General features: G+C 39.9%; 1 protein-coding gene across 1 annotated transcript in view; it reads right to left on the bottom strand.

The window, feature by feature from the left end:
* Positions 1–252: 252 nt before the first annotated feature.
* VAMP4 (vesicle associated membrane protein 4) overlaps positions 253–13,116 on the bottom strand; it is a 79,371-nt gene continuing 66,507 nt past the window's right edge. The window contains exons 6-8 of the mRNA XM_089671560.1: positions 7,747–7,826; positions 6,188–6,239; positions 253–4,230 (exon numbers count right to left, since the gene is read on the bottom strand). Coding sequence (XP_089527686.1) covers positions 4,202–4,230; positions 6,188–6,239; positions 7,747–7,826 — 161 coding nt within the window. The 3' untranslated portion in view covers positions 253–4,201. The remainder of the gene's footprint in view (positions 4,231–6,187; positions 6,240–7,746; positions 7,827–13,116) is intronic.

Genomic DNA, 13,116 nt, shown 5'->3' on the forward strand with positions numbered 1-13,116 from the left:
GCTAACAGACATCGGATGAATTGTGTACTGAACATCTAACATCTACCACCTTTATCCTATGTCTCCCAAACCTAATGAAAGCGAATGTTCACATTTTTATTGAAATATACTGTTAAAACATGCTCAATATAACACTGTTAGGCCAAAGACTGAGTCAGCAGCTAACGAAGCAGTTAAAACATTTTTTGTAACTAACCAGATAACACAATTCTGAATTATATATTGATTAAATAAAGACCACTCAAACACATATTGCAGAAATGTGAATGGTATAATTAAAGAGATAAATTATATAAATAGACAACATACTGCATTATTAACATAGGAAACCCATATATACAAATAACAGATTTTGAAAAACACAAAAATGGTAGAAACCCAAGAATTACGGGAAAGCAGAAGTCTTTCACAAATGGCTGAACTTAGTAGATTTGCTTTTTCTGACATCTTGGCACTCGGCAGCATAGATGGTGAAGTTTTAGCTATGTTGGTCAAAATTTACTGTATGAGATGTATTTTATGTATGTGAGTGAGTTTATGATGCTACATATAGGAATGTACAGCAATGCATATTTCTGAGTGTGTACTAGTGTGTAATTACATGACCCCTGATGGCCATTCATCACCTTCTGCACAAAATAGAACTGTCACTATATCTTACACAGTCTACAGTAGTGGTCAATGGTTGTCAATACAAGAATATACATCTGTACTACTGTCATGACTCTAAGGACAGGATTATCTATCGCATATGTATACACAGTGTAAGAAAGAACAGTGAAGGTGCTGTAAGTATTCCAGCAAAATAACAGAATTCATTAGATTTGCATTTCTATCCTATCCTTATCCCCACCAAAAACTGCACAGTGGTGGTTCAAATATAAAGGATGCAATTTTTTCCACATTAACAATAGGAATGTCTCATATTTTAAAGGAAACCTGTATTTGGCATTGGCAGAAGAATGTTGGCAAGGATATTCTCTGCATTTTCCAGTTATCTAGTTGTCTCTGAAATCATCAAGTATTAATTTGTTGGGCTGGGACAAGCATACAGATCAGGAAAGTCAGACAGAAGTCAGAATTCCTAATTTACATACTGATGTCAAGTAAATTGAAGAACCTAAGCCATCTATTTAAAAATGCAGCCAGGCACCTGGATCTTAGGAAGTTGCCAACCTATACTTTCACAGCACAGTTCTTCTATAAAATATCATGACTCAGTCTGACAATTTTATTGTGATTGTCTATATACCACACACAGTAAAGGTCAAGCAAGTCAGCAAGAAAATCAAATGCCAAACTAGCCTGTCAATTTAGTCAAACTGACATCTTTATGAATAAAACAGAAAAGAAAAAAGATAAAAAACACTAAAAGGAGATGTATGTAAAAAATAAGACACACATACCTTCAGGGTGCTGCACCCGACGGTTCTAAGCCCGAGAACTGAGTGATCACATGAACATTGATTGCTCAGTTCTCTGTTCACTTGGAGTGGAGAGCAGAGAATGTAAGTCACTACTCTCTGCTCTGCCTCTCCAGCACTCCCTGGAGCTCTGGGCTGGTGAGGGAGCAGACGAAGCTGGCTTCAGCTTTCAAACATGCACTGAGAGCCGATGCCAGCTTTCAGTCAGGCAGCTGGATGGATCCCAACAATATGGTCGGGATAATTCCAGAGCCTGAACTGGCTTTGTGACGTCAACAGACAGTGGGCTGCTTGCTGTCAGCTGATTCTGGGTTACAGAAAAGCAAAAGTACATGCACTCCTGTGACCCACAAAAGTAGTATGGCAAAAAAGCTTTGGCCACACTTCTCTTTTAACTATTTGTATGTGACTGAAGAAAATGGAGACACTTATAAACCAAAAAAACTATTACTGCACTATACCTTTGTTTTCAGTTAGGTCTCATTCATCATCTTCTAAACTCATGTTCATCAGATGCAATTCTTCACATTCCCTCAGGCATCAACTTTATGGTACAATGAAAATACCTTTATATTTATAACACCTGAGTGCATCTTGCAAAGTTTTAAATGTATCAAGCTTCAGTTTACCATTAACATCAGCTTTGCAGAGACCTTTAAAAATGCACACATGATCTGAAGGAGCCTGTAATGTAAATGATGCAAGATCAGAATGTTTGCTCTTTGAAATGTATGGGCTGGGCTATCTGCACACCATTAACCATTAGCTAGAATAAAGGGGACCATTTAAAGTGGTTAGCGGTGCTGCACAACCCATCTAACTTTATGTACCACCAATGGCTTGGAAAAAGCTCGCCATAGACAGGTAGTTTTTTTTCGTACAGTCCGCTGGCTAACAGATTCCTCCATCCAAACTAGCAAGGTGAATGGAAGATTTACCCCTTCCTCCATGCCAGGACATTGTATTAGGACAGTGGGACTCATTGTTGTCAGCATAATTGTCAGCATACACTGATCAGCGGCTGCGGCTGCTGATCAAAAAAGTTTTCCAGGAACACCTGCATGCTGATTGAGATTCAGACAGTCCCTGCTGAACCAGCCAAACTTTTGTGAGACCATAGCCAGCTTGATTGCGATCATTAGTTTTCCAGGAACACCTGCATGCTGATTGAGATTCAGACAGTCCCTGCTGAACCAGCCAAACTTTCGTGAGACAATAGCCAGCTTGATTGCGATCATTATTTTTACAGAAAAAGGTGGAAGAGGAGGAAAACTATAGCAGGCAGACAGATTTTCCTACCTGCCCAGCTATAGACATGTTATTGTGTCCCAATCCTTTTGAAAATAACAAAAGTCATCTCCCGTGGTAAGTGAAAAAGGACATTTCTGAGACCTGCTGAAACACTTCTCTAATAAATAAGGTAAAACTCTCAGTTCAATCAATGGAAAATTTCACATTCTGAATGTCATACAATGCTTGAACCAGTGGCATCAATTGCAAATACCAGGCCATATACATGTTTGCCTGACAGGTATGTGGTCATGTATGCACAAAGCTTTCTTTATACACCCCATGCAGCCTTCATTGGCTAAAACAATAACAGTATATAAAAAAAAGGCTACGTGATTGAGAAAGTCCTTGGGAAACTAATGGTTCTACTACTGGTGTCTATATTAAATAAAGATACGAAAGATAATTAGTATTGATTAGTAGTAGACTACTTGCATTCTGTGACCATGAAAAAAATATTCAGCAGGGCCACTACAGTATAGAATGTTTCTTTTTTTTTTTTTATTTCTTTCAAAACTTTTTTTTTGGTCAGTGTCAGTCCACACTAACCCGGCAATGCAATTTTAGGTATGTGACGAGGTATATTACACAGTTCCCAGTACTGCACACCTACTGTGGGCCATTAAAAACGTTCATAACACGCCATGATGGATTTTTAATGCATCACTGCACCAGCAGCAGGACTAAAATTCCCTCTTTTGGAAAAGTGGGGGCAATGCCCTACTTCATCAGGGGAGAGAGGCAAGAACATTGTGATGCTGGCATTCCTCTCGGATGTAAAACCAGTTAGTGACTGAACTAGCTCACTCGCTTGTAAAGAACCTAGTATATAATTATATACTATATGGACAATTCTAGTTGTCGGCAATAGTCTCTATTTCTTTTTAATTCAGAATAACAATCTGACAAAGTACATTAATAAACAAATTGCACAAGAAACCCAACAGCTAAAGATTACTCACAGTTTAACGTGTCAAAAAACTGCAACATTCCAGAAAATAATTGGTGGTATATAAAGGTAGGTCACAGGTATTCCATTTGTTGGCAGCATAGTGGGAGAAGTGAACTGCAAGGATATGTTAGCGCTGTGAATTTCAATAAATATAGCTGAAGCTTTTCCCATAAATTAAAGTGAGAATAAAGCATCTCATGTGATGCTATAATGGTTTTACACTTTACATACTGTACATTAGAAAGGTAAAATTGGAATACTGGTGCACCCAGGCAAATGTGCATTCTAATAGAACATAGCCTAACTCAATTTAAATATGAATTAATTAAAAATACAATAAATAAAAGTTACAGGCTTTTAAGGTCTGTTAGATCTGCTAAGAATGTCCGATAGGAATGATAACTGGTCCTTTTGTTTGAGGAAAGGGATGTACAAGTTAGCAGTTAAAAGAAACAAAATAATACAGGTCTGTACAGGTGATCCCAAGATCAGAAGTTCCAGGCATCCTTCTGAACCATGGCTTGGATCCAGCTGGTTAGGACCGATACTTCAGGATAATGGGCACTGTAAGTCAGCAAAAAATAAATTAGGCTGATTGTCACACAAAATGTCTTGAACCTATGAAAAGGTGGTCACGCAAAAGAAAACTAGTGTGTACATTCATATATTAATTATGCACTATTACCCAAAAACATATTTTATACCTATTGTGAAGCACTGGCTTGTGGACAGTATATATGTGTCACCTAGGTTTCTCACCAACACATGGTAAGGGGCTCCAGGGTTTGTTTGCCTTAGGAAAAAAGTGCAGATACTTTGTAGGAGGTTTGGATGTGATAAAGCCTTCAGTCCTAGGTCCACATTTTACCCATTAGTTTCAAACACAAAAATAACAATGGTTTCATATGGCATTTCTCCTGCTGGCTATCCTGTGGGGGTCCCTGGAACCCCTTAAAGTTTACTACAGTGCTATACAAGCTTAAAAAAAAATAAGCCTGCATGCCCTGTACTGTTTAATATCTCATAACCAGTGTGCCAACAGGAAAGGGCTAAAGCTGGGTATAGACTAGCAGATTTGCCCAGTAGAGTAGAATGGCCCAGTCAAAAGTCCAGACCTAAATCCAATTGAGAATCTGTAGCAAGACTTGAAAATTGCTGTTCACAGACACTATTTTGCAAAGAAGAATGGTCAAAAGTTTCACTCTCTAGATGTGCAAAGCTGGTGGAGGTATACCCAAAAGACTTGCAGCTGTAACTGCAGTGAAAGGTGGTTCTACAAAGTATTGACTCAGGGGGGCTGATTACAAATGCACAAATCCACACTTTACAGATATTTATTTGTACAAAAATTTTGAAAACCCTTTATCATTTTCCTTCTGCAAAATCATGTGCCACTTTGTGTTGGTCTATCATATAAAATCTCAATAAAATACATTTACGTTTTTGGTTCGAACATAACAAAATGTGGAACATTTCAAGGGGTATGAATACGTTTTCAAGGCACTGTAAATACTGTAGTAGCTGTAACTTCATGGTTTAATAACTTGCATACAAAGACCATGGTTTACATCCAAAGTATGAAGAGTTTATTTTCGAAGGGTTTAATTAAAATTACTTAAAAACTCAAGTAGAAGTATTCAAAATTCAAATATTTGCTGTGTTTCTCATGCAGGGGATGAAACAGTTATTGTACATGGTGCTGCAGAAGTGGCCATCAAGACAGCAGTTAAACATGTATCAAAAAATGAATTGTTGAGCAGATAGGATATCTGCTGTAGCTGTAAAGCTGCTTTATTATGTTTCATGAATAGAATATTAGAAGTAGAAGGTCTTGTGTAGATGGATAAATGCAGCATGCTTCCTGTGCATTCATGATATTTCTGAAAATTCTTTAGAATTTCTTCACAAGTACAACTGACCTATATCAATTTTCATTTTTTATTTCTATTTACTTGTATTGGGAGAAAACAATTCTGAAAGGAAAAGCTGTGTACAAAACCTCCAGACTAGTACCACCATGTTGGACGAGCTAGTTTACTAATTTTTTCAGAAATCAGTCCGTCTTACTGGAGTTCTCAACATTGATATTGATTTGACTTTTTAAATAGCCAGCTTGTAAGATAAAATGGCTGTTTTCTCTGTGGACGTTACATGAGTTATAATTGCCATAACTATATTATAAACAAACTTGTGTGCTGCAAGTTTAACCTCGGGGTTTTCTAACAGAACAGCAGGTTGTCTTCAGATGATTTTACAGAAGACTGGGAAGAGAAGTCTGCTAACCTTTAGTCCACTCAATGAAGCTTTTTGAATATGCCATGATGTCATTCAGTTAACAGCATCCCATACAGAAGATCTAAATAATAATAGCAGTACGGTTTTCATTGGATTATTTTTTGTGGAAATTATGGATTGATTAAGCTGAGCCATTTGATTCAGCTTTCAGCTACATAAAATACCATTAAAAAAAAAAAAAAGAAAATCATAAAAAAAACCAAAAAACGATATATTTAGTACTTACCAATAATCACTAGCAGGATGAGAATGAAAACCAAGGCCACTATGGCTTTCATCTAAAAGCACAAAGCATATATAAATTTAGTTTTCACACCATATAGCTTTTAAATCTACAGTTTAATGTACAGAATTGGTCTTAAAGCAATAAGGAGACAGCTACAGTTTTACTAACTTTTGGCAAACTAAAAAAAGGTTTAGGCCCCTTTCAGACGAGGCAGGCGCCGTCCCGATCTGCTCACAGATTTCCTGCTGATCACAGCAGGATGGGCGGATGATACATCCAATGTCTGCTCAGTTTCTGCAGAGTGGACACGGAAAAAGCCCACTCTGCTCTATGGGAGGCCAGGTGTATTGGGACTCCACTGTCCGTCTACACCCGACTGCCCTCCACATCTGCCTAAATGGAAGAGGACAGTACCTTTCCAGTTTTTTTTTAGTGGGCCTGATCAAACCCAGAGGTAGAAGGGTATAAACAGACACAAGTCTGCTTACACCCGCCTGTCCATCGGGGTGAATGGACCATCTGATCAGGTCCCACTGTCAGTTTTTCAGACCCGCTGTATAAAAAGGGGGCTTACAGTTATTATTTTCAAACTTGAGTTTGAAGTGTTTTTCCCGCTTGTTGTCCATTTATGAACACATGATTCAGCATTGATACCCTAAAAAACTATTATACCCAAGTACAGCGAATTTTTACATTTTGGAGCTGCCTCATTATTTAAACTAACATTTTAGACAGACAGCTCCATCTGTTGAGAAACATAAGAACTATTGCTCAGCTTCCTCCCTTTTGCACGAAAGCATAGGTTTTTCTGAACAAAATAGTATATGTATCCAAAAAGTTTGCAGCAAACCCCTCAAACATTTTTTTGAACAATAAGGTCCTCCATACTAGACAAGCAGCAGCATTATTTTAATTGGTTATATGAACAGCAGGAGTGTTGTTTTTTAATCTTATTCTACATTTCAATCATTGGAATAAAATGATATGGCATATATGTAAATGTCAAACACACAGTAAATGTGTGGGAAGATGCCTGAACATAGGAATGGGATTGTAATATGTCGAAGAAATAGGGCAATCCACTTTTTAGAATGATAATTTAGAATAAAACTTTTGGAACTCAGCTTAGTGGTGAGGAAAAGTGCACTTCAATGTAAATGTGAACCCTTGTAAAATAATCCATTCAGTTCACAGCGGCATGAGGGGCTTAGAGAGGTGGGGGTGCAGAAACAGCAGGAGACTGGTCTTCCCAGTCAATGGCTGTGTGTGGGGAGGGTGTGTCAGCACAAGTCGGATCATTGGAGGACAGGCAGGCTGTTCTCCAAGTACAGCCAGATGACTGACTACACCAGGATGGATGTGAACTCATGCCTAGAGTCATCATTTTGAAATAGGAAACCAGGGGGACTGCAAAGAGAACAGGATATTTTAAACACAAGTACATGGTACAACAGACAAATATAAATATGAAATGTAGAGGTAACATATTATTTAAACCTTCATATTAGGTGAAACTGTGACGCCTTTGTTGCTATATATTTAAAACGATAAATGCTCACCTTACATTCCCGCCACCACATTTGTCTTCTGATTTGTCTTGCTCTGCTACTGAAAGCTGTGGCGTTATCTGACAAACTTTCTGTATGATATAGAAATCCAACAAAAAATTATTATAATAAAGAATTCTGAAATAAAAGGTTTAATGCAACAGCTCTATGTTATAAAGATCATTTCAAGGGAACGTGGTGTTTAACATGTTCCCACCTGGCCTATAGCAGATTGATGGTTGGGCGGAACGCTCCTCCTGAGTGGACATCATATGACGTCCTGTCAGAACGCGCCACTCATGGGGCTGCGCAGTGGCATGATCTGTTACCGGCTGTGTCCACAGGACAATGCCAATGACAGATCACTACACAAACCCGCTGCCAGTGTCATGCGACCGCTGTGATCAATCACAGCAGATCACATGACAATTGTATACAATGGCTGGCTTCCTTTCATTCCATTCATTGTATACAATTGTGTTGTTAGCTGTGATTGGTCACATAGTACAGACAGGGTCAATCACAGCTCATCTGTAACATGTGATGAGCTTTGGCCAATCACAGCTAATCACAACAAAATACTGAATGGATCAGTTTCATTGAGCAAAAATGATTGCGAATATCAATGAATTACATTGGTATAAGCAATTATAATCTGTAAAAAAAAAAAATCACTTGCCCAGTGTAGTAAAGTGTTACTATGGTAACATTGTATTGCTTTGGTCACAGTGTGCTGAAAAAAACAGTAAAAAAGAAAAAAAGTAATAAGAAAAAAAATAGAAAAAAAATTTATTTTTATTTTTTCTTACATACTCACCAACCAGTCGGTGTCCCTGATCATGGCGACACCAGTTATATGATAATTCTGCACTGGACTAGTGACTATGTTAAAAAGAAATATATATTTTTTTTAATTTCTTCATTTTCCCAATAATTGTGCCAAAAAATTACAACTTACTAAATACCTTGGACTGTATTTTCCAAAAATGGGTCATTTGGGGAGTATTTGTACTATTCTGGCATTTTCAGACCTCAAGAAATTAGATTGGTCGTCAGTATATCAGGACTGATTGATTGTCAGATATATACACCATAGTTTGTGGACTCTATAACTTTTCTACAGACTAAATAATATACACCAATTTTGGTTATTTTCACCAAAAAAATGTAGCAGAATACATTTTGACCTAAATTTATAAAGAATGGTTATTTATTTGCTAAATTTTATAATAGAAAACAAAGAAAAACATTTTTTAAGTTTCATTTTTGTTTATTTAGCAAAAAACTCAGTGGTGATTAAATACCACCAAAAGAAAGCTCTATTTGTGTAAAAAAAAATGATAAAAATCTTTTATGGGTACAATGTTATTCACCGTAAAATCCTTTTCTCTGAGTTCATTGACGGACACAACTCATATGAATCTTGACCATAGGGTTATAGTGACACCTACAGGAATAGGACACTAGGCAGAAAAGAACAGCATCGCCTATGGGCAGTCCTAGCTGATATAAAACCCCCTCTCTGATTTAGGCAATCCAGTTAGTAACAAAACAGCGTCAGAAGTATAACTCCAACTGAGGGGTGGGTGTTGTGTCCATCAATGAAATCAGAGAAAGGAATTTTAAAGTGAGTAGCAAAAAATCTTGTTTTTTCTTACGTTCATTGACGGACACAGCTCTTCTGAATCTTGACCATAGGGATGTCCCAAAGCAGTGCCTTAATGAGGGGTCAGGAAACTAAAAGAAATAACGGAAGCAACCAGGCAAACATGCCAACCACCCAAACAACCCTGAAAGGGGCAAATAAGGAACGCCACACAGCAGCCTGCAGAACCTTGTGGGCAAAACAAGCATCCGTGGATGCAAACATTAACTTTGCAAGATTATTTAAAAGGGTGCACAGACGACCAGGTACCCGCCTTACAAACCAGAGACACAGATGCCAGAAGGCACAGGAGGCACCAATCGCCCTAGTGGAGAGTGCTGTTATGCGGAAGGGAGAAGCCTTCCCCTAACAATGTAACCCTGAACAAACGCCTGCTGGATCCAACAGGAACTTCTGGCAGAGGAGGCTGCCAGGGCTTCCCATGGGCTGTCCATGAGCATAAAAAGTGAATCTGCTCTCTGGCAGAGAGCCGTAGTAGAAAGGTACAACAAAACTACCTGGGCAACAGCCAAGAAGTGCAATGCAACCTCCTTAGGATGCGGTGGCTGTGGACACAAGGAAGGCAAGACAATTTCCTCAATTCAGAGAAAATATCCTACATAATCTTCAAAGGGAGGTTTCCGTGGAACTGAAAAAAAAATCAAATTTAAGTCCCACGGTAAGCACACAGGGGGCAACAGTTGATGAACCCCAGATCAAGAGGCTCTGAAAAAAAGATAGTGAGGACAGAAACTTGACTCCCAATAAAGCTCGAGGCAAGAGGATGTTCAATGCCCCATAGAAGAAAGACCAACTCCTGAACCACTGAGACGTGAGATAGACACCCAAAGCCTTACACCAGACAATATACGGCTTTCAGGAGTGATGATGTATCCTCCAACAGATATATTGGGGAGCCTTCAACATCGCGGGTAAAACCAAACCCCCACAACCCTCTATCCCTCAAAATTTTGCTTTCAAGAGCCAAGCCATCAAAGCCAGAGACGGTAAGGCAGAATGGTAGATTGGACCCTTTAAGTAAAATGGTGGGTGCAACCTCTGCCCTGCTAGACTGCACAGCTCCATGTGAAGGAGAGGGGGGGCCCAAGGCATGAAAGTGCAGGCCGTCTAGGGGGTCCAGCAAGTGGCAGAGCTCAGCATCCCCAAGGTGGTAGTGTCGAAGGGAGTACAGCACATGCCCACAACCAAACCCAGGTGTGAAGGAAGGGGCCCGCATGCAAAAATTGGATTTACCCAAGGTTTTACAGACCTCCACTGGCTGAGTTCAGGGGGCCACCTGACTATACAGGGGTACATTGGGGACTACCTGACAGCTGGTGGCATTGTGGCCCCTGAAAAAAGACCCAATATAGGACCCCTGATGCCCAATGCCCATTGCAGGGGGTGGGGGCAGGCAGAGAAGCCCAAGTCTGAAAGGGAGGACGGGAACCCCACAGGGCTGACCACCCCAGGAAACACCTGCATCCTACACCGCATCTTGGAAGGGGGGGCATCTACTTACCGATAAAGCAGAGCTTGTGGGTGATGCTCCAGAGACAGATCCTCCTCCTGCACTGAAGTAGGGGGGGGGGCTGTCGATCAGGGTAACACTGTGACACGGACTCCGACGAGTGGTCGTACGTGTCTTTGCAAGCCGTTTTACTCACTGGTCGCCTCGATCCAGGATGCGGCATGTTGCAGCCGACCCAGCACTCAGCTAAAGGTCTGACGTTGGCCAGACTGGGGTGATCACTGGATCTAGATTATCCAGTCTGTCGCCCAGTCTGATTGTTGATAGAAGATCTCCACAGGAAAAAATCCCAGGGAAAAATAAAACGAAAAAGGCTGTGGAACCACAGGTCAAAGCAGGGAACTAGTTCCTTACTCCTAAACACCACAGAAAGGCTGGATTGCCTATAGTAGAGAGGGGGTTTTATACCAGCTAGGACTGTCTTTAGGTGGTGCTGTGTTCTATTCTGCCTAGTGTCCTACTTCTTCCTGTACGTGGCGATATAACCCTATGGTCAAGATTCAGAAGAGCTGTGTCCGTCAATGAACGTAAGAGAAATCACTGTCTGTGAACACAGTTCGCCGTGCCATTCAAAAGTGCAACTTAAAGCTAAATCATGCAAAAAGGCCATATCTGAACATGATCCAGAAACGTCACTGTCTTGTCTGAGCCAAAGCTCGTTTAAAATGATCTGTTGCAAAGTGCTGTTCTGTGGTCAGACGAATCGAAATTTGACATTTTTTCCTGCAACCACGGGTGACGTGTCCTCCGGACTAAAGAGGAGAGGGACCTTCTGGATTGTTTACAGCACTCAGTTTAAAAGCCCGCATCTCTGAAAGTATGGGGGTGCATTAATATGTATGGAATGGGCAGCAATCAATCAGCCATCAATGCTAAAAGATACATCCAGGGGTTAGAGCAGCATATGCTCAGGCAAGAATGAGACAAAATTCCTCTCCCAAAACTTAGAAACTGGTCTCCTCAGTTCCCAGACAGTTACAGAGTTTGTTAAAATTAGGGGGGGTGCTACACCATGGTAACCATAACCTCTTTACTTCTGAGACATTCAGAATGTCTAAGATCCCTTTTTTTATACCCAATCATGTTACTGACTTGTTGCCAATTAACCTAATTATTTGCAAAATGGTCTTCCAGCTCTTCCTTGTTAGTGCCAATTAATTTGCCAGATTTTTGTTGCCCTGTCCCAATTTTTTTGAAACTTGTTGCTACATCAACATCAAAATTACCTTATCTTTTTTATAAATACATAAAAAGGATTTATGAGATTTGAAAATCCCCTGCATTCTGTAGATTTTGCACAGCATCCCAATTCTTTTGCAATTGGGGTTGTACACAGGTTAGTTAGCATAGGTGTTAAGAGTGGGAAAGGGACAGCTTTAAGGCAAGTTATGTGCAAGCTGGAATCCCACTGTAAATGCAACCAATGTAAGGAGTTGACCAACTGCACTCAGAACGAGAGAGGTAGAACCTGCACCGGACACCAATTAGGATCTGCCACATGAATGTGCCAGCAGTGAAGATGCTAATAGGGGGAGAAAGCAGAATTATGACCCTAAAATGGTGCTTCTACTTCTTCACTATACAATCAGCAGGATGGGGTATATTAGTAACTATAGTGTGCTGCTGCTGTAGAGGTTTCATAGTTAGTCTGGCTTAAAAAAGTCCATCCAGTTCAACCATAAAAAAAGTTATATTCCTACACCCACAGTTGATCCAGAGGAAGGCCAAAAAAACCCAGCAAAGCATGATCCAATTTGCTCCTGCAGGGGGAAAAATCCCTTCCTGATCCCCTGAGAGGCAATCGGATATTCCCTGGATCAACTTTACTATAAATGTTAGTATCCAGTTATATTCTGTGTATCCAAGAAAGAATCCAGGCCTTTTTTAAAGTAATCAATTGAGTTGGCCAGAACCAACTCTTGAGGAAGTCTATTCCACATTTTTGCAGCTCTTACTGTGAAGAAACCTTTCCGTATTTGGAGATTAAATCTCTTTTCCTCCAAACGTAAAGAGTACCCCCTTGTCCTCTGTGATGACCTAAGGGTGAATAGCTCTACACAGAGTTCACTATATGAACCACTGATATATTTATGTTAATCATATCCTCTTAATCTCCTCAAGAAAGAGTAAATTCAGTTCCTCTAATCTTGCCTCATAGCTGAGCTCCTCCATGCCTCTTGTCAGTTTGGTTGCCTTTCTCTGTACT

This window comes from Staurois parvus, unplaced genomic scaffold (genome assembly GCF_062004578.1).
Source record: "Staurois parvus isolate SC_StPar_1 unplaced genomic scaffold, SC_StPar_1.0 ptg000106l, whole genome shotgun sequence".
NCBI lineage: Eukaryota > Metazoa > Chordata > Amphibia > Anura > Ranidae > Staurois > Staurois parvus.